The following is a 22,938-nucleotide window of genomic DNA, read 5'->3' as shown; positions in this document are numbered from 1 at the left end:
CCAAGGGGTCAATTGAAATTAAGCCAACAGAATCAGTCACTTAAAAAGTTTATAGAAACATGCTCATCCAAAATCTCATTCTGGCAATACTAAGAAAGTGGCAAATGAAGGACCTTCAATCATTTTCATTCAACAAGACAATGCAAGAGTACACATTACAAATGATGATCTAATATGGCAACAACACAACAAATAAGGTGGGTTAACCTTCATTCTTACACAACAACCCCCAAATAGTCCAGATTGTTACATCTTGGACTTGGGATTCTTTAGAAATATTCAATCATTGATGCACAAGAAAATGCCAAAGAATATGACCGAGTTGATTAGTGCAGTTGAAGATGCATATGTGGAACTTCATCCAAAGACATTAGCAAATGTCTTGATTTCATTGCATCACCACTTAAATGAGATATTGAAGGTTAAGAGATGTAATGACTACGTCCAACCTCATTTTGGTAAAAAGTATAAGAAAATAATGGGAGGCTCAGAATTCAAATTTGAATTCCGACACAGCTAGTGATGAAATACAAACTAAAAAGTTTAGGGGACAAAAACTTTTAATATAAAAAATTGGAGTCGGATTTGAATTTATGATCTTGTTATAATCATCTCAATGTGAATTTAATTGATTTTTAGTTTCTACAATGTTTGAGTATGTATAATTAGAGCTATTAACAATTTAATTAATGTATTAGGGCGTGTGAAAGTGTCCTTAAATGCAAGTAAATAAACGAGGAAGTATTTCTTTGATCCACGAATAAGGGGATCACACTATTTAGTATTTCCTCCATTCCAAATTAGTTACAATATTAGAAAAATCATACTATTTATTCATCACTATTAATTTGTGATTAGTTTTTAATCTATAAATTAAAATATAGTCAAGTGAGATTTTGTTTGATTCGTCTCATTACAAAGAAAAATATCAAATTTTTATAATTTTTTATCATACATAATTAGAGATATTAAGGATTGAATTAGTGCATTAAACTGCGTGAAAAAACAGATGTTGCAAATAAATTGGTGGAAATAACACAAATGAATTTCATATCCATATACACACATTATTATGACTTATGAGTAGTTGCCAATTGTTGAATGTGCTTATAACCAAGAGCAAATTACCAATTTATAACGAATACTGAGAAATTTCCAAATAGCTTTAGGCTTGATACCTGTTCATTTTGCGGACATTCACATAAATAACAACATCAAAAAAGGTTCAAGACATAATACCGCATTCATATTAAAACAAAAAGGAAATATATTTCACATTCAAAATAAAAATAAAAAGTTGGTTTAATAGTTGATTAAAGAAATTTGATTACTAGAGAGGTGAAACAATAATAGAAAATAATGAAAATTGAATAAAATAGCAATTAGATTTCTCATTTTGGATATAAATTTACCTATTGACGGATTCAGGATGTAAACTCATGGGTAGCATAGCTAGCACTAACATATTGAAGTAAATAAATAGATAATAAAATAAATAAATAAATAAATAAATGAATAAATAAATAAATAAATAGTATAATTATTATTACGAAAGCCGAGTCGAGAACTTAGGTATGAGTTCTGAGGAGAAGAGTTTCGATTTGAAGAGAAGCACAACCCCAAGGGGCGAGAAAGAAGGATAATCGATCGAATGAGGAGTATAAAGGCAAATCGTGAGACGGTTAAGAGAAAGAAAAAATGTTAAATTTGAAAATGCAAAGATTGTTTGTGAATATGAATTTACCCTAGGCGAGGGTGGGGAATTATTTTCCTCCAATTGAGGGAAATTATCCTCCTTTTTTATTCAGTTTTTTGTTTACTCGCATTCTACATCTTTCATATTATTTCAATTATTTCATTTGCATCTCTAATGTCCATAGTTCCATTAGTTTGACTTTTTTACCAATTAAATATTTATACTCAATCCAAGCGAGCCATAAGTAAAGGGTAGATAGATTCAAATTCGTGACTTTTGATATTACAACGAAAAACTTAAATCGATAATTAATGTCTTAGCATAAGTTATATACTTTATCAGTTTCACTTTTAACAAAAAAAGCTCTCACAATATTGGTAAAGTATAACCAATATGTTATAAAATATAACATATCAACAATTAATTTTAACTTTTAATTGAGATCATAAGATATGTTATATATTCAAACGCAACAACAAATTGAAATAGATACAATATTAATATATTATTATGAGTAATATTTACCATCATGTTTGTCCTATTTGAGTATATGTTAAAGAGTATACTGTATACGTATACTAGTATACATGACTACTTACTATAACTTACTACACTCGGTTTCCCTCAAAACCAATGACTTTTCTCTTTCATCCCATTTTTCTCTCACTTCTTAACCTCTTATAAATATCTCTCCATCTCCCTGGCCACCAATACTAAAATATATTTCTTTTTCCTAAATTTTTTGCAGTCTCTCATCACTTACCTATCTCTTTCTTTGTAAAACTCAACCTACACTTTTTTGCTTCTTTTACATTAATTTTGTACCTCTCAAACACTACCAATTCTTTTGCTCTTATTCTATGTAATTTCTTGTGCTTTTCCAAGAACTTTAAAATTCTAAAAATTAACTTTTCATTACATTTATTATATTTTTTTTGCTTTTTATAATTAAATTCTTCTTCATCTTCATATATATATACATATATGTTGATCATTTTTAGAACATAATTATTTGAAAATACTTCAAACTTTTTCTTACTATCCACACATTAAAAAGCTATAAGAGAATCTGACTTATTTCAGTTGAAGTAAGTATTATTTTCTTCGCATGAAATTCTGAGTTCGATTCTCACTTGTCACTCTCCTACCCGTAGTCAAAAATAGTTATAAACTCAAAATATTTTTTATTTGTGATGGAAGAAATGATGGGTTTTGATAAAAGAGCTCAATTAATCAAAGAACTACTTGAAGGAGAAGAAATTGCAAAAGAATTAAAAAATCATATTTTAAGAGATGATAATCAAGACCTTTGTAATTCATTACTTGAAAAAATGTTATCAACTTTTGATAAAACCATTACAATGGCTAAGTTGCTTCGCATTCAAGTAAATCAAGATCACCCCTCCATTATTCATCCCAATAATTCTATTCCTTTGGATTCCCCTCTATCTAATTTAAGCCCAAATAATGAAAATTCTCACCCCAATTTTCCTCCTTTAAAGAGAAGGTAAATTAAATTATGAGACTAATTTTTTTGGTGGTTAGTTTAATTACAATATTTGTAGATAATTCATGTTTATTTTTATAAATAATACATATTTATGGAAATGGTGAGGTAATTAATTTAATTAAGGTTTTGATGCAGGAGGTCAATGGAGACAAGGTGGACAAAGACTGTGCAAATTAGCAGTAATGGAAGTTTAGAAGGGGTTCTTAATGATGGTTATAGTTGGAGAAAATATGGGCAAAAAGATATTCTTGGAGCTAAATTTCCAAGGTAATATCATTAATCAATTATTAGTTAACATTAATCAATGCTATATTTGACAAATAATTTTTTGGTAGATTATTGAATGTCTATTGATTTTTGATTGTCCAATATTAGAAAAACAAATGTAAAGTAAATGAATTTTAAATTAACTAAAAAGTCGATTTTTAAGTTAAAAATCAAAAAGCTATTATGAGTAATTTCTGAATTGTCTTTTAAACTTAAATCCATATTTCGTTAATAAATAGATAATAATTAATTTTTATCAAATATATTTATAACAGTCGACTTAAACAACAAAACAACTAAAATATCTAACTGGTCTAATTAGCCAACAACTTCGATCAATAATAATCTACTAATTAAGAAAAGCTTAAATCTTTTGTCGTTTGTGTTTATTATACTAATTAATATACAACTAGTAGTATTTTGAATTTAAGTGCATTATACGTACACTTTATATGATTTTGAGCACTTCCTCATCAAACAAGTGGAAATAAAAGAGATAAATAATTATATTCAATTATAAAAAAATGAAAAATGAATAAAATATTTCAAAAAAGGAATAATACTAAAAAATTATTAATTAATAATTGTCACGTGGGATTGTTGGTTAATTATGGAAGGAATGGATGGATGGATGGCAAAGCCCATAGGAACACTAGAAAAAGTAAAGCCTTTCTTTTTGGGTTTAAATTTGGAGTTTTGGGAGATGACACAGTTCTGGGTTTGTAGTAATATGAAGTATAACTTTCTCCTTAGCAATAATTGCATACAATCATACAAGTCATCTACTACTACTCAACGTACAAGTTGAGAAAGTATGACAAAAATGTACTAACTATTTGCCTGACTTTATCTTATTTGATTTCTTAGATATTATTTTCGGCTAACTTTTAATTTATATTTTATTCTTAATTTATAAGTTAAAACATAGTTAAGTGAAATCTTGTTTGATTCGTCTCAACGCAAGAATTATTATCAATTTTTTATATTTTTAGTTATGCAACGTTAGAGATATTAAGATTTCAATATATGTCTTGACAAACATACCCAAATGAAATAGAACAAAGTCATTAATATGTTGGAAGTATAAGAGTGCATACTTAAAAAAAATAATAATAAATTTAATTAAATTATGTTGTCATATGATGTAAATTTAAATAGACAGAAATACAAATTTGATTAGTATATGCTAGTTAATTATTATATGAAAGTGTTGAAAGCTATTATATAGCTTTAAGTGTAAGTTGTGAGTTTCAGATTCTTTTATAAAAAATTAATTAAGATTTTTATGAGTAATTTTGTTGCTCTTTAATATTTATCCTCAGAAAATAATTCATTGGATCTTTTTTATTTGCACTATCTCAATATATTATGCATATTAATATGTTATTTAAATTATGTCTATCTTAAGTTATGACGATAACGATAATATATAACTAAATATTATTAAAAATTAATATTATAAAATTATGAAATAGACAACTAAATATTATTAAAAATTAATATTATAAAATTATGAAATAGACGAATCAAATAAAATTTTATTTAATTATATTTTTACATTTAATATATACATTAATAGTAATATATAAAATAAGATTAGATGTTAACCATTTTATTAGGCAAAAACATTAAGAAAAGAACATTACATGCATTGTTTCCAAAGAGAACATTACATGCATTGTTTCCAAAGAGAACATTACATGATATACGTATATGTATAGGTTACTCAAAATAATAATACAAACGGTTATAACATGATCATAACCTATAATGTATTTATATCAGTTTTTAATACATGTTTCGCTAAAAAAAGGGTAGAGCTATATGAATATCATAAACTTTCTACCATAATCATACTCAATTATTTTCGCTTATTATTATTTGTCTACCTTACTATAATACTTTTAATTTATTTATTTATATTTAAATAATTTCTATTTTAGGAATAAAAATACCTTACTACTAAGAAGTTTAATTTATAACATAATTATACCATAAAACCTATTAATATCATCTTTTAATAACATTAATTTCCATCAATTGATCTCAAATTTGATTTAATATTTTTTTCTTTATCCTTCATTCAATTTAACGAAAATTATATTGTAAAATATGAAAAATAAAACAACATATAATAATAATAAAAATAATAATAATATAAGGCCAACTATATGTTGTAAAGGTGGGAAGGTGTACATGTACTAGACTACTAGTTGGTAAGTCCCCTATATTTATTGTCTGAAATTTCTTGGAATTGAGTGGATAGTCCAAAAGCACCTTTTCGAGTCATTAAAGAGATGCATATGAATAACATAAGAACCAAATAGAGTATTTTTTTACCATATATTTTGTAGGGTATTAGAATATTAGTATATTTATTGAAGAAAAAAACTTAATTGATTTAATGGGAAAACTATTTAGTATTAATTGACATATAAAATATATTTATTGTGAATAAGTTTGAATAAGTTAGATTTTATTTTTGTCCATTGGTGGCATGTTGTTAATCCAGTGGATAGACAATGCCCTTTATAGCAGGGTACGATTTTAATCAAGTAATGAAATCATTATACAATTTTTAGAATGAAATAAACCATTTTTAATATTTTGAGGGATTTGTAGATTAGTTATTGGATGATGAGATATTTTTAAGAACTAAATATAAGATTAAAATTAAGAAAAATAAGTAAACGTGATTAAAAAAAGTAATCCCTCTGTTTCTTTTTATTTGTTCACTTTAAGTTTGTCCATTTTAAGAGAGAGAAATTTAAATTATACTTTTGAATATATTGAAGAGAAAATATATTCATGTGAGATCTTGTCAGAATTGTCTTGATGTAAAGTTTTTTAATATATAATTTTTATCATTTTTTATGATGCGTACTTAGAAATATTAAGGTTTAAAATTTACTAAAAATGCATGCAAAATGTAAAGTGGACAAACAAAAAGGAACAGAGGAAATATATTTTATGAAAATGTATGTGAAATATGACGATAAGATGAAAAAAATAAGTTAAATGTGTGAATAAAAATTAAAAAGAGAGTTTGAATCATGACCAAAAATATAAATAAGGGATTTAATGAGCCAAAAAAAAAATTAGACTAATTGTTCTAAAAGCCTTTTATCTATGCGTTTGTTTAGAGGAGTATATATAACTCAAAAACCTTATTTATGATTGATCATTAGTAACAAATTTTATGCACTATATTTTTTACTTGCAACTCACCTTTACATAATTTAAAGAAGAGAATAGAAAAAAATCACGTCTTATTTTAGTTAGAGTATGTACCATTCTTAAATTCAATTCTCACTGCTTTTTCCTTCGGCCCTCTTTATACTAAAAAGAGAGAGATTAGAAGATGTAAATGAACATAATAGTTAAAAGAAAATCTATCATGAAAAGATAAATATTAAGTTAATGTTTTTTCCTAATATATATTTACCATGTATAATCTCCATGTCAATGTATGTGTCTAATTAGTGGGTTACAAGTATAACATTTACAACTCCATACAAATAAAAAATTATATTATCTAATAAATTATTTTAACAATATATTATAATAAAAAAACTATAAAATATATAGCTTTTAATTTCATCAAAATATAAACAACTAGTAGAAAATGTTATAAAAAAAATAAAATTTATCAACTAGATATTATAAGATCATTTTTTTCATGCACACAAGTTTTAGTAATACTAGTACCCTTGTGAATTGTGATGTTGTTGTCATTTATCCCTATAGATGAGGCAAAGGTTAGGTGATGCCAAACTAGTAATGTAGTACCTATAAATATTATTTGTCAACAAATTTGGGCCGTCTTGTATTCTAATGTCATCCTCCTCTAAAAGACAATTATCAATTACCTCCATGTCTAGGAGTTTTGCCACATTTCTAGTTTTCCAATCTTGCCTCACTTTTAAGACTTTCTAGAATCATACTATCCGTTTTATTTAGTTTGACACATATATTTTATTTATTTATTTAAGTGTTATTATTCTGTTTAACGTAATTAAAAATTATAAAAATTTAAAATTAATTTTTATATTAAGATAAATTAAATAAAATTTTATTTGATTTTCTAGAATTAAGACAAATCAAATAGGATTTTTGCCACTTTTCTAGTTTTCTTAGCTTGTCTCACTTTATGACTTTCTAGAATTATCCCGAGTTATGCGTTTCATTTAGTTTGACACATATTTAAGCTTTAATATTTTATTTAACATAATTCAAAATTTTAAAAAGTTAATATTAATAAACTTTGCATTAAGATCAATCAAATAACATTTCATTTGACTATGTTTTAACTTATAGATTTAAAATTAAATACAAATTAAAATAATTGATGAAAGAATGAGTAAGTTAAGATGGAGGATTTATATCACATAGAGTAGTTTTCGTCCTCAAAAATCTTAAAATAATTAGTAAGGTGAAAAGTTGTTTGAAATCTTTATAAAACGTATCATCTAGGTATCTCTTGAATTATATTTTTAGAATTTTTTTTAATAATTTTTATAAATTTGTAAATTAAAAATATCATGATATACTAATACTTTTCATAAAATATCGAAAGTTAATGTTGAAATATGTTCTTATTAGCAATTAATCATTAATCTCAAAAATAAAACCATTAATCATTATTCATTATTATTATATCTTACTCCCTCCGTTCTTTTTTGATCTTCCACTTTGGGTTTTTCACACATATTAAGGAAGATAGAATCTTTGGGTTGTAGTGGGTATTATTTTAATTAAATAGTAGTGTGAAGTAATGATTGTATTGAAAGTATGAGAGAGCAAATAATTATAAATAAAAGAAAAAGGGTACATTAAAAGAAAAGGGGGCTATAAGGGGTAAAAGTGGGATAAAAACTTTCTAAAAATAGAAAGTATTCTAAAGTGTAAGAACTTTTGAAACTACCCGTTATAGTAATGTGGAAGATCAAAAAAGAACGGAGGGAGTATATACTTCTATAAATTAATATACCATCGAATATAATAGGAATTGTATGGATAAGAAGTCATGTTATGACTAGGAATTGGCTAGCTTATTGTCATTTTGTATCATACTCCCTATGACAATGGAAATTTTGATGTAGTCCATTTTGTACTCTTACTTATGTCATTTTTAAAGATGTCATATTTAATCCACCAATTTATATATTTTTATTTATTTATTTATTTGTTTATTTGTTTATTTATGTCACTAAGATTGCAAAGTTGTTGATGTAATACAGGGGATATTATAGATGTACCTATCGTCACTCTAAAGGATGTGTTGCCACCAAACAAGTGCAACAATCAAATGAAGACCAATCTATATACCAAATAATGTACAAAGGTGAACACACTTGTTCCCAAGGAGTCCAAATGAAAGAGGGTCAAAATTCCACAATTCGAGAGCAATTAAAATTGAAATCTGAACTGCAACCGCAACTACAACCACAATTACAACAACCTCTAAGTCCACAACAAGATATTTATGTGGGCCTTGGCCCTGAAGGAGATATTAAAGTTGAGTCTGAAGATGAAGTTATCGGGCAAGCCCAAATTTTTCGGTCTTTTTCATTCACCCAAGCCCACTTACAGCCCGATTCAATTGAAGACAACTACATGTTGAGCTTTTGCCCTATTTTTGGGTCACCAGCAACCTCGTCTAACTGTCTTCCGGTGTCTCCATTTCATTCCACCGGAATCCATGAAGGACTTTCTATGCAGACACAAGAAATCGACTTCCATGAAGCAGTTTCGGGTATGGGCTCGGTCATAAACACACCTAGGATGAGTGTGAGTCATAACTTTCAATTCACCCTAGATGATTGGTTAGATTTGAGTGACAACCTCTCTTTTGATCAAATTTGAGAAATGATTTATCCTTCTAATCTTACTTACCAAGTAAGAGTGTTAGTCCCTTGATCACTAATGATACAAGAGGGAGGACCAATTGCTTATCCACAAGTTTTCATTAGAAAGTTTCTATTTTTATAGTGCATAGTATTGATGGCTACTATTCCCCCATTTTACACCCTCAAAGAAGGTGCAACCTAAATGTTTTTTACACCACATTGTGAAGATTGTTAAAGACGTGTTGTGGCTTAGGATTAAAGTTCTCCTATTATGTTATCATGATGGAGACATAAGAGTATTTAAATTACTAGTGTTGTGGCTTAGGATAATTTTTCATTGTATATTAAAAATGGATTATTAGCCTTTTTGGCTAGCTTATGTGATAAGGTGTGACGTAATAATAATTCGAAATAGATTGTAAATGTTACTTTTGATTTTTTTAGATTGCAAATGCTACATTTGATTTTTTGGCTATAGTTACTTTGGATTTGTTGAATTCAATAATTCAATTAAGATCATTTCTCATTTTAAAATGAAAAAAAAATCGGAGAGATATTTAAAGTTTAATTTTCAAGATTTTATTTTAAGTCGGTTGAAAAGAGAAATTGCATATTTATATATTTTAAGACAATTCAAAAAAGGAGTTGATGACATTTAAGCAAATTAAATATTAGAATTGAATATTTTGTATATTTTGTATATTTTGCATATCTTCTCATCTTGGCAATTATTGTATAGTTTATTTAGTTTCCTAAACTTTAATATCCCTTTTGTATTTATTCTATTCTAATATTAAAGTTTAGAAAACTAAATAAACTACACAATAATTGCCAAGATGAGAAGATATGCAAAATATACACAATATTCTTTTCTAATATTAAATAGGTCAAATGTTTATAGAAATATTTAGTAAAATTAGTTATTTACTATTGGCGGGTCAACCAGCCAAAAGTAAATGAAAAACTTAAAATCTCATATAACAAATTGTGTTATTAAAATAATTTTTTTTACAGCTCGTCTTGTATGAGATCGTTTCATTATAAATTGTGTCCATATACTTAAGCCATTTTTCTTATTGATCACTTTAAAATTGTAAATGATCAATTAACACACTAAATGTATAGTTTTTTTTTAGTTTGGAGATGATCTTACCATAAAACCGTCTCATTTAAGACTTTTAGCAAATCTCCAGTGAGACGGCCGCATACGTGTGACCACTCACAGGTCCAGCCCATAATTTAAAGTTGTCATTTTAAAGCTTGAATTAGTCATTTTGGACATTAAAATAGGCATTTTAAGTCTTGGATTTGACAAATTTCAAACAATTGAAATAGACATTCTAACTCTTGAAATGAATAATTTACAGTTAGAGTAGATAAGTAAAATATAAAATTAATGTTGGAGTAGGGGTTTTAAAAGTTGGAACTGGCATTTTAAGTGGTGGAATAGGTGTTTATTTTTAATGGTTAAAGTCGATAGCTAAAAATTTTAAATTAAGTTTCTGGAGAAGGAAAATTAAGGCTTGGAATAGGGGTTTTAAGTGTTAGATTCGACTTTTTTAATCTTCAAATGGGTGTTTTAAGGCTTGAATTAGGCAAGAATAAAATTACTTTGTCACACGCGTGAAGCGGCCGCATACAAGTTTTTTGTGTAAGACTTTGAGTTTATTCAATGACCTTTTTTAAGAAAATTTGAAAAAAATAAGATTATTTAAAGACTTTATTCAAAAAAAAGTTTCGTTCAAACTTTATTCCCAAAATAAGCGTCCTTGCCTCCAAACCTAGGCTTGGTGTATACTCGCACTTACTAACAGCGAAATTAAAGACTTGGTCAAAAATTTAGTTCAGGTTCAAGTCGCTGTTACTAATAGCGACTTAATGGTTGATTGGTCAAACTATTAAGTCGCTGTTTCTAACAGCGACTTCATGCGTTCTAAATTTCTGCTGAAGCTCCTTCTTACTCATTTCACTTTACTTCGTTGAGAGCCCTAATAACCCACGAAAATCACCCTCTTCTTTCCACCATTAAAATCAACTTCAATCCTTCAATTAATCTCCTCAAATTCCAAGTTTGTACTACCAATTAGTTCCGTCATCTTACTACATTCACTTCAAGTAATAATTATTTTTTTCTTTTTTCAAAAGTTTAGAGTTTATATTTGTTCATGAAGTTTCAATTAAATGCAGGTTCATAAACTTGCAAATTACTACTCCTTGGTGACCTACAGCTTATTAAGGTACCTTTTTATTATAAATTTATTAGTTTTTTTGTGTTTTTTAAAAGTATGTCATTTAAAGTGGTCATTTATACTTAAACTCTATAAATATGTCAAATGTACTTGTTATTTGCTATGATTTTCATAATGTGGTTGTTTGTTCATGAATTTAATGTAGAAAATGTTTAAATTTAATGTAGAGAATATTTGAATGCAAACCCTAATTTTGAACAATGTACATGCTTTCTTATGAACTTGATGGTGATGTTGATTTTGTACGTATTATTGTAGAAATGGCTTCATTTCGTGTGACTATTGTATGTTTTTGGAATGGTTCAATTCGATCAAGTAGTAGCAATGTTAAGTATGTTGGGCGAAGACGTAAACTGTTTGCATGCAACTCTAACATGGATTTGAATGAATTTAAACATCTTATATGCTCTAAGATTGGCATTGACACTACATGAAGTACTGTTAATATATGTTTTAAGTACAATATAGTGGAGAATTGTTAGCTCTTTCGGTTGAGGATGAGAAGCCTATAGATTCAATATGGGAGTATTCAAAGTCTACCTATATTCCTTCTTTAGAGTTATATGTAGAAGAGGTACCCCTAGGGAATCAAGATGTCAATGTTGTAGAAACAAATGCATTCCTGAATGTAACTTCTTTTGCTCCTTCTCATACGCCCTTCCCTACCCAAGAAACCCAAAATCCCATTATGCCATCTTCCTCTTCTCCTTCTAATGAACCCAATCAACTTCAAATTCAAGTCTCAAATGATGATATTTTTAACTTAGAAGATACAAATGAGCCTTGGGGTGATGTTAATAGTGAGAGTAATGAATTTGTTGAAGCTCCTTCTGGGGACCATGTGGGTGTTGACGAGGAAGCTCTAGGTAATGACATGAGCTTAGGCAACATTCCAAAAATCATTGCTCCTACACCTTATGCACTAGTTCCCCCTCTAGATGAACACGTTGAGGACAACTTTTGAAGGTCTTGGGCTTGTGATACAACCTACACTGATGAAGGTGAGTTTCAAAAGGGTATGATGTTTGATAACAAGGATGCGTTGTTGGATGCTATTAGATTGTATCATATTCGTAGGAACATTGAGTACCAAACTGAGACTTCAAATCAAATCGTGCTCACCTTGAAGTGTAAGAGAGGGTGTGCTTAGAGGTTTAGGGCTAGGTTGAGCTCCTATTTACCTGAATGAGAGATTGTTACATATAAAGGGAAGCATGGGGGTTGTGTATTAAGTACTGAAAATGTGTCAACTGGACACATTCATTTGACATCTTCCGTGATTAACAATCTTATTAGAAATTGTGTTGCTAAAGACCCATCGATTAAGGTCTCTGTGGTGCGACAAATGGTGAAAGACCAATTTAGTGTCGAAGTCTATAAGCGGGCATGGTGTGCTAAACAGCAAGCCCTTCTCTCCATCTATGGGACATGGTAAGATTCTTATCCTCTTCTTCCACGCTTCTTGAAAGCAATGCAAGTTTCTAACCCTAGGTCTGTAGTTGAGTGGTTCTTTAAGGAAGATAATGATGCTGGTATGTACGTCCGTCCTAGTATCAGAACTTTCCAACGTGTGTTCTGGGCTTTTAAACCTAGTATTGAGGGGTTCAAGTATTGCAAACCCCTTATTGCCATTGACGGAACACATTTGTATGGTAAGTAACGCCATACGTTGTTAACTGCAATTGCTCAAGATGGGAACAAGGGAAAGAATGCATTGCTGCGTGGTCTTGATTTATGGCGTGTGTTCGTAAGCATGTGATGCATAGTCCAGGTTTATGTGTTATTTTCAATAGACATGCGAGCATTTGTTAAGTAACTTCAACCGTCAAATGGGTAATGTGAAGTTGAAGAAGATGTATGGAACGACTGCAGAGCAAAGACAACCACATAAGTTCATTGAGGGATTGAACGCTATTGGTGTTGCTAATCGAGAAGCTCTTTTTGGATTGATCAAGTTGATGATATGTGTAAATGGTCAATATGTCATGATGGAGGGTATAGGTATGGTGTTACTAATACCAACTTAGCTGAATTATTCAATAACGTGATGAAGGGTGTACGTTTCTTGCCTATAATTACTCTTGTGGAGTTTACCTTCTACTGTGTTAATGATTATTTTGTTAAAAGACGCGAGAACACAAATGCATGGCTAATTGGGGGAAGTAAGTACACTTCACACGCCACAAGAATTATCACCCGTAACACTGAGAAGGCAAACTTCCATGAGATCGTCGCATTTGACTACAGATGAGGCCTTTTTCAAGTTAAGACTGGACGTGATAATAGAGGATCTGCCAAAGGTGGTAAAATACAAAGTGTGGATTTGAGAGAAATGAAATGCACTTGTAACAAACCCTCCATATATCACTTACCTTGTTCTCATGTTTTGCCGTTTTTATTAAAAGACACTTATCGTATGAGCGTTTTGTGGACTCTTGCTACACTACCCAGAGCTATGTAAATACATATGAATCCATATTCATGTCGTTGATTGATAAGAGGTCATAGCCTCAATACACCGGTGTTGAGGTTATACATGATCCAGATCACATTCGTGGACTAGGAAAACCTAAGTCAAGGAGGATCACCAACGAGATGGACGAAGGATCAAGGAGACGCAACGCTTGTCGACAGTGTGGTAGTGAAGGTCACAACACTAGAACTTGCATGTCAAGGTAAACAGTATCTGTATTTGAGAATATAAACATAAAGACTATGAAACAAATAAATAACATAAGTAAATAATTTGAGTAGTTCTTAAGTCTTTGCGGTAGAGATGGATCCAGCAGCTCCAGGCCCTCGAGACCCTAGTGTACTGACGATGCAGGTGGATCACAGCAGCTCCAGCCTCTTAATATCGTAGGAGGCGTCGTAAACCGTCACAGTTAGACAGGGTACAGGAGGAGGATTAGCATTAGTATACTGTTTGTATATATTGAACATTAGTGACATTTTGTATATATTGAACATTTGTACATATTCAATATTTGTAACATTTGGACTTTTGTGTATAATTTGTAATATATATGTAGATGTATATATTTTTTATCGTATTATCACACGTTTATTATGAATGAAATGATGTTAAGTACTCAGAGATTTCGGCAATGAATCATTCCGCCAAGAATGCAGTATGAATTTAATCAAAAACAAATAGACAATCATATTCAAATAGGGAAAATGCTCTCGAAAATTCAACATAATTTCATTCATGTTCAACGAATCCATATCAAATTACATAGTTCATTCGTTAAGTTAAACCACCGCCGTTAACTAATATTGCTTCTTCAACTTTCTCATAATTCTTTCAGTCTCTTCTTTCCTATGTTCCATATCATCTATTTGTCTCTTGCCATTCAATACCTCATCTTTAAGCTCTTGTTTTTCTTTTTCAAGCGATTTGGTACCCTTCGGAGCAACCCACCTAAAGTACGTGCATCCGAATCCTTCATCCAAGTAGAAAGGACAAGCAACAAAATCACGGCCAGGATCGATGTCGCTCCAATCTGTATTAATTTCAACTTCATAACCACAATCACAAAGCTCTTCAATAGAATGCTCCTTTGACATCTACGGAACACATATGATATAGTAACATAAGTAAACATTCAAAAATAATATTAACATTTATAAATTGAGAATAATACTAACATAATACTCTATGTTACCTTCAAAATCGATTAACTAGAACAAGAATGATGGAGTTTGGATACAATCAAGTTGGGAGATGATGGAGTTATTTATAGAACATAATAACAACGGCTATTTTCAACTTCATAACGGCTATTTTCAATTTTCATAACGACTATTTTTCAATTTTACAACGGTTAGTTTAAATCATACAAAAAGATCAATAAAAGTCAAACCAGGTCAAGGGATATGTAGCTGTTTGTAACAGCGACTTAATAGTTTGACCGGTCAACCATTAAGTCGCTGTTAGTAATAGCGACTTGACCCTGGACTAAATCTTTGACCATTTCTTTCATTTCGTTGTTAGTAAGTGCGAGTATACACCAAGCCTAGGTTTGGAGGCAAGGACGCTTATTTTGGGATAAAGTTTGAACAAAGCTTATTTTTTGTATAAAGTTGTTAAACAATCTTATTTTTTTTAAATTTTCCCTTTTTTAATTACCAGCCCATCGAATAACTTGTGCAAATTGGGCCTATTAAACACTAAAGGCCTCAAATTTTCAAATATAGCCCACAAGTTTTGCGAAGTATAATCCTCGATTCTGCTTTACCAAGTGCCATATGCAATGTAATCATTACATTGTAATGTTTATTCTTGAATCACAAATACTCATATGAGATGGTCTCACAGTGAAATCATTTTTATTGGATTGCCCAATGTACAATTATTTTTAAAGTGGTGACTTTTTATAATCTTAAAGTTATCACTTATAACTTTAAAGTAATCACTTACAATTTTAAAGTGATTACTTAGAGAAATAGGCTTACTTGTATGGGCTCGTCTAATGGTGAGACGGTTTCATATAGCTATATAAGACGGGTTGTTCTTGAATAAGATGGTTTTATAGTTAGACTATTCTTTTTGAGCCATTTATATACATTTAGTCTATTAAAGTGATTATTTATAATTTTAAGTGATTCAATAAAGAATTTGGCTAATTATATGAGTTTATCTCATGGTGAGAATTCTCGTATAAAACGAGTTGTTCTCATTAACTTCCGTTATCCTACATTTATTTTCTCAATTACAAAGTTTTAAATAACTTTCTCCCTCGCCTTCCCAAGATCTAATTTCTAAGAACACCTTAAATAATTTGGATAATGATATTTACAACTCTTATGGATGTATATAAAAATTAATAAATTTTTTTTGCTATTAATAATTTTAACTTTTTAAGAGAATCTAATATAAAAATTAGAAACAATTAATATTTTATATAATTATTTTAACTTTTCAAAAAAGAATAAATGGTAAACTATTAAGGTATAATTAAATTCTTTGTTTCAAAGCCAAAATAATATTAATTTACATAAAAAATATAATATTCTTTCTTATATACAGCCTCTAGGGTTATATATATCATTTTCCAAAATAATTTATAAAGAGTAAATACCGCAGTAGATATTCATGTAAACATTCATAGAATTAATAATTCGTAAACATTCATTGAAATTCATTAGCTTAGATGTAGTGAAAGTTGATTTTAATTTTTTTGTTTAGAATTTTAAATTTTGTCATCTTTTAATTAAAAACAATAAAACAAAAAAATCTGGTTTTTTTATAAACACGATCCGAAATAAATATCTGGTTTGAAATCGGTTATCCGATTTGAATTATCTGGTTTTTTAAATTAGATGTTAAATATTCCAGTTTGGATAATTCTAATCAAAATATTATGCACACCCCTACCGTATTTACGCATGCCCAGACTATCTTAAACGATTTCTTTTATCTTCTTCTCAATATATGGGAAGCCTAAGCCCTTTCATATAATTTTGTTTCAAATTCTATCCTTGAAGATATATCCAACCATTCATGAAACAATTCATGAAATATTTGCATTTTCACTACTCGTATCGTGATATTATAATCAATCACACTTTTTTAAAAGCCCAAGCATTTTGATCCAAAAATTTTGAAGTCATAAGTTTCATATTTTAATGCATACTTAGTGTCTCAAATAGATATTTAACTTTTTAACTTCTAAGTTTTTTTTGTTTCCACCAAGTTATATCGTAGCATTCATTTTATGACTAGTTACATTTCGACAAATGGCTTTTATCTTGATTTTTTTGGTTAATTTTTAACTTTTAATTTTATTATTGGTCAATTAGAGTAAAATATTTATTAAATAACTTTTAAACCAACTTAATAGCCTAATCTAAATAATTAACTCACATCACATGTTAACATCTAATAAATAAATTTTTGGTTTATGCTTAAAAAGCCCATTCGACTTGTATTTAGGCTATGGGATAAGTTGATCACCATTCACCTCTACTATCTACAACAAATAATTAAGAAATAGAACTTTCTAATTAAGAGGGTATTTGGTAAATATATTTTGGATAGTTTTTTGGTTTGCATTTTAGTTGAATTTTGATTTTTGATTTTTTGTCGGATCGAAAAGCCGTAAAATGTGTTTAGTACATGCATTTTTAGCTTTCTTGACCAACATAAAAGGGCTAATTTTTTTTTAGCTTTTTCGGTGGCTTTTGACTTGTTCCTAATAAACAACTTATACCCAATATTTAATTTTAAAAACATATCCCTAAAAACTAGATTAAAAGCCAACATTAATAATTCACATTGGTCCAACACTTTCAAATGGTCAAAGAAATCAACCAACAAAGTTCACAATCATTTGTCAAATATCCTTAACTCAACAGTAATGAAAAATCAATATTTTATCAAAAATTGCAATTATTTTAACAATAGTATACGTATAAATTAGATTAAACTTACCAAGTCTAAATAGCCAATACGTTTTTTTTTTAAAATTTTTTATGACAATTATAAATAATGAAACTTAGCATTAAGTCTTATAAAATACTATTCTTATTAAATAATGAAGTAAGTACCACTCTCTTCGAGTAAAATTCTGAGTTTGATTCTCAGTTAGTTCACCCGTTTACCTATCCTGTCGATTGTAGTCCAAAAAATTAAAACTTTTTTACAAGAAGTCAAACTAGAACTCCCTCTATTCTAATTTGATGATTTCATAATATCCCATTTAAAGAGATATAAACTTGTACTTGATTTTTCATGGATATTTAAAAGTTAAAGTATATCTATGTGAAATTTTATTAGATTTAACTTAATGTATAGAATTTATTTAGATATTTTTAATAATTTTTTATGATAAGATATATATTTCGTATTAATAAACTCAAACATATTTTAAAAACTTGTGAAAAACAAATGATAACATCAAATGAAAGGCATAAGCGTTAGTAACATTAAAGTTGGTATGTCCTACGTGGCAACCATTTGCTAACCTGTAACATGCATCTAAGTCGCAACCACTGCCCTACATGGCTACATTTTACAAATAACTTTAAAGTTGGTACGACCTAAGCAATATAAATGCTGGCTTAATAATAAAAAAAATATATAAATATATCATTTAGTATTAAAGAATCAAATTAATAAAAAAAATTAAGTTAATGGTTAGGACTCGAAGATATGTTATATACTATAATACGCCCCTTCATATGAAAACCCTTTGGGTTAGAATTTTAGATACAACACATGTCCTCCTCATAGCTGGTGCTAAATATTTCACATTAAATGAGGGATGGTTGAATTGAGATTCAAACTCATAGCGTCTTATCACACTAAATTTTGATATCATATCAAAAAACCAACTCAAACAAAAGTTTAAATTAATGATTAAAATCTCAAGAGATTTCACATTAATAATAATTTAAAAATAACCACATAAAATCATAGAGCTTATATTAAAAGCTACACATCAATTCATAACTACATATATATATATATATATATATATATATATATATATATATATATATATATATATATATATATATGAAAAATTATTTTAAAATTTATCTTTCCTAATGCGAATGTTACGTTATAAATAGAAGAAACAAACTGAAAATAAAGAAAGTGATAAAAAAGAATGCTTATCAAATTATACAATATTATCCATATACCCAAAGAAAATGATACAATAACTAATTACTAGTAATCAAACAAAACAAAAGTGGTGGAAAATCATATATCACAATATATAGAGTTAAAACATAAGAGGAGGAAAAAGATTGTACATTCACACGCACTATAATTTATAATGGAGTCACCTTTTTCTTGTTTTCTTTCATGCAATTATATGTTTTGTGACTTTTATTTAGATGATTTCCACTTTTGAGCCACTTCTAAAAATGACTTTGTAGATGATCCATCTTCTCCAACTACTTTAATGGATGCATCCTTTAACTCCTTCATCCTATTTCTTATTTTCTTACCTTCTTCACCTTCCATTAAACCTTTAACCACCATTCCGATCTCTCCTCGACCGACTAATCCGTTTTCATCGGAGTTTGGCCTTAAGGCGACTTTCATTCCATCGGTTATCAAAACCGCGTTCATTTTCTGTTCAGCATAAAGCGGCCAAGCAATTAGAGGCACCCCGTTGACTACACTTTCAAGAATTGAGTTCCAGCCACAGTGAGTTAAAAACCCGCCGGTTGATGGATGACTAAGAATCTTCATTTGTGGGGCCCACAATGGGATTACAAGACCTCTCTCTTTTGTCCTCTCTAAAAATCCTTTAGGCAAATAATCTAATGGGTTTTTCTTATCAACTTCAGTGCTAAAATATGTTACATTAAGAATCTCATCATTAGGACTTCTTAACACCCACAAAAACCTTTGATCACTCATCTCTAACCCATGAGCCAATTCAACTATCTGCTTATAAGAAAGGGTCCCACCACTTCCAAACGAGACAAATAAAACTGACCCACGTGGCTGCTCATCTAACCAATTCAAAGCACCCGACTCATCGACTTTATCATCACCCGACCCTATTTGAACCAACGGTCCAACCGGGTAAACCATAGGCTTACCCGATTCATTTTTTTGCAAAAAATTCAAAGCCCCTTCTTCTAACTCATTAAACGTATTTACCATAATAGCCTCAGCTAAAGTGTACCTTTTTGTATGATGTAAAACCCATTTATAAGCTTCATTTTTCCTATCCTGAACCGGGTCTAATAAATCTTTTCCATGAACCGGAGTACACCCAGGTAATAAAACCGGTTCTTGCATGTCCCTATATTCACATAAAACTTTTTCATCAAGATAAGGAAGATGGAGAAAAAGTGACAAACACATAGCAGTACTAGGAAAAAATATGTAAGGACTAATCCCAAATTCCGACGCTATTTCAAAAGCGTCGGTACCAAAAAGGTCAACTATAAGCGTCACAAAACGGTGTTTGGACTCTTTTAGGTGGGACCGGAGGGCAGGGAGAGATCTAGAGAGGGTTAGAGACAGTCTAGTCTCGATCATGGCATCCGACGGGACGTCATCTAAATTGACGGGTGGGAGGAAAAAATATGAAGTTTTTTCCTCAAGAAGGGCCGCCAACGCACCTTTTTGAGCCTGCGTTGGCGGCCTTTCAGTAGGGATGATAAAAGAAATATGAAAAGATGTTAATTGAAGAATTCTTTTGGCTAGTTGTATTAAGGGAATTAAGTGTCCCATTCCTGGGGTTGGAATAATTAGTATGTGATTATTTGAAGGAGAAATATGATTTTGGGGTTCCATTTTTTTGGGAGAAAAAATGGTGGGTTTTTTTTTTTATTTTTGATTTTTATGTTGTTTGGAAATTTTTGGTAGAATTACAAGTGGTTGGGATGGAAAAAGATCATGGAGGGGGCTATTTATAGACAATAAATAAATTTTATTTTTAAGTTTTTTTTTTCTAAATAAATTAATAGGTTTGTTTAAATTAAGTGAATGATTCAATGGTTGTGGGTTTTTGGCTTCCTCGTTGGAGTGCTTGGAGTGACAAGTAGTGCAAGGTGGAAAACATGTAGATTAGGACAGTACAAATGTAAATTTAAGGATCCTCATGGGTCAAGTCTGTCCTATTAATTTTTATCTCAGATTTTGAATCTCAATTTTTAAGATTTAATAAGTTTAAATTTGATATTGAATTAAAAAAATATATAAGTTTGGATTAGATGTTTAAAATTAGACTTATTTAAGATTCAGATCTGACCCATTACACCTCCTACAAATAATTTATAACTCATTTTATATTTATTATATTTATTTGAATTCATCTTAGACTTATATAATTTATAGATCCATTTTAAACCTACTTAAAGTTTTAAAATGTAAAAATGGTAAATCATGAACAATTAAATTAAAAACACATAAAAAATACTTTATAGACGTTAGATTTAGGACTCATTCATCGAAAATGAGATAAAGGATAAAATATAAAACATATGATGAGACTATAATCATCAGTTTTAGATTTTAGTTGATATAGTTGTTTTTCAACTTGGTATCAATAGCAAACATAATCAAAATTCATGAAGTGAAAATCCTACCTATTATTTATTTCAAGTGAAATATTTAACGATATATATATGAGAATTGCTTATGTTGTCTTTATATTTTTAATCCAAAATACATTGTAAGATGGGAGCATTTGAAGACATCATCGTCATCAACGTAATATCTCGCATGAGTCGGTATTCGAGGTATTTATAAAGTAAAATATGAATATGTTATAATCATATGTTTAGGTTTTAAATTGTATTTGTGTATAGTGTATACTTTTTTTTTGATCATTTTCGATTACTCCCTATTTCTTAATTATTAGTGCAAAAGATTCATCCCATCAAGACTTATAGTTGACTAGTCAAGTTGCAACAACACGAAAATAAAAGGTTACAATCTTGACATTTAAAAGACAAAATAGAGGTAATACCACTTGAATTCCTTATTAGTAGGAGACAATATTGACAAACAAAATAGTATTAACTAGATAGATAATAATTGTGCCATATACGATATAGTTTATTTTTATTTGTCATATTTAATTGTAGTAAATTGAAGAAATAATTGTATATTGTAGTTATTTTAAAATTTTATGTGTTGTATAGTATTTTTTTTATTAACAATTAATTATGAAAATTAAATTCATCTTAAATATGATTATATTATCTCTACAACAATAAAAAAGTAAGTTTGAATTTCTAATTTCATTAGTCAATAACTTTCAAATTTCTAATTGATTTGCTCATCATAATCTTTATGTACGATGTCTTGTAATTACCATCATTATTATCATAAACATATCCTACATGAAAATAAATTCAATTGAGAAAAGAAAATCAACAATTTATATCCATATCCTTTCAAAATGAAGACTAGAGGATATGATGCCATATTATCAATCCATAAAAAAAAATCCTATTAAAACAAATAAATTATAAAGTTTCATGTTAAGTTCGATATTTATTTTATTTTATCTCATATCATTTTCAATAGTCAATTATTAATTCCTTCTCTTACTACTTCATTTTTTTGTTTCACTTGTGTTCACTTCTACATTATTAATCAATTAGATTGACTTGTCTATTGTCGTTAATTTATCTAAATATTAAAAATTGTCATATGAAATCTTGTTTGAATCATTTTCATCAAAATTTTATTAATTTTAGTTTTCATAATTTTTTTAATTTGCATAACTAAAAATATTAACAATTAAAAATATGCATTGGATGGTATAAAAAGCAAATGATTGCAATTAAAAAATCATACACTTTATTAATTTTACTGTATAATAGTAAAAAGAAAGTTTGATTATGAGCATGTCATTTGTCTTTTTTCATTGGTTAGTATTAATG

At 28.8% G+C, this 22,938-nt stretch overlaps 2 protein-coding genes across 2 annotated transcripts; one reads left to right on the top strand and one right to left on the bottom strand.

Annotated features, from left to right (window-relative positions):
* The first annotated feature begins 2,413 nt into the window (after nt 1–2,413).
* LOC130810390 (probable WRKY transcription factor 41) lies at nt 2,414–9,736 on the top strand. Its single transcript, XM_057676432.1, has 3 exons — nt 2,414–3,203; nt 3,342–3,473; nt 8,714–9,736. The coding sequence occupies exons 1-3, from the start codon at nt 2,890–2,892 to the stop codon at nt 9,336–9,338; spliced, it is 1,071 nt and encodes a 356-aa protein (XP_057532415.1). The 5' UTR covers nt 2,414–2,889; the 3' UTR covers nt 9,339–9,736.
* Nucleotides 9,737–19,166: 9,430 nt separating this feature from the next.
* Nucleotides 19,167–20,965, bottom strand: LOC130811052 (hydroquinone glucosyltransferase). Its single transcript, XM_057677208.1, has one exon. It carries the CDS (start codon nt 20,837–20,839, stop codon nt 19,412–19,414), a length of 1,428 nt encoding a protein of 475 aa, XP_057533191.1. The 5' UTR covers nt 20,840–20,965; the 3' UTR covers nt 19,167–19,411.
* Between the last annotated feature and the right edge of the window lie 1,973 nt (nt 20,966–22,938).

Source organism: Amaranthus tricolor, chromosome 4 (genome assembly GCF_026212465.1).
Source record: "Amaranthus tricolor cultivar Red isolate AtriRed21 chromosome 4, ASM2621246v1, whole genome shotgun sequence".
Lineage (NCBI taxonomy): Eukaryota > Viridiplantae > Streptophyta > Magnoliopsida > Caryophyllales > Amaranthaceae > Amaranthus > Amaranthus tricolor.
Note: the sequence above shows the minus strand (reverse complement) of the source record. Positions and strands in the feature narration are given on the sequence as shown.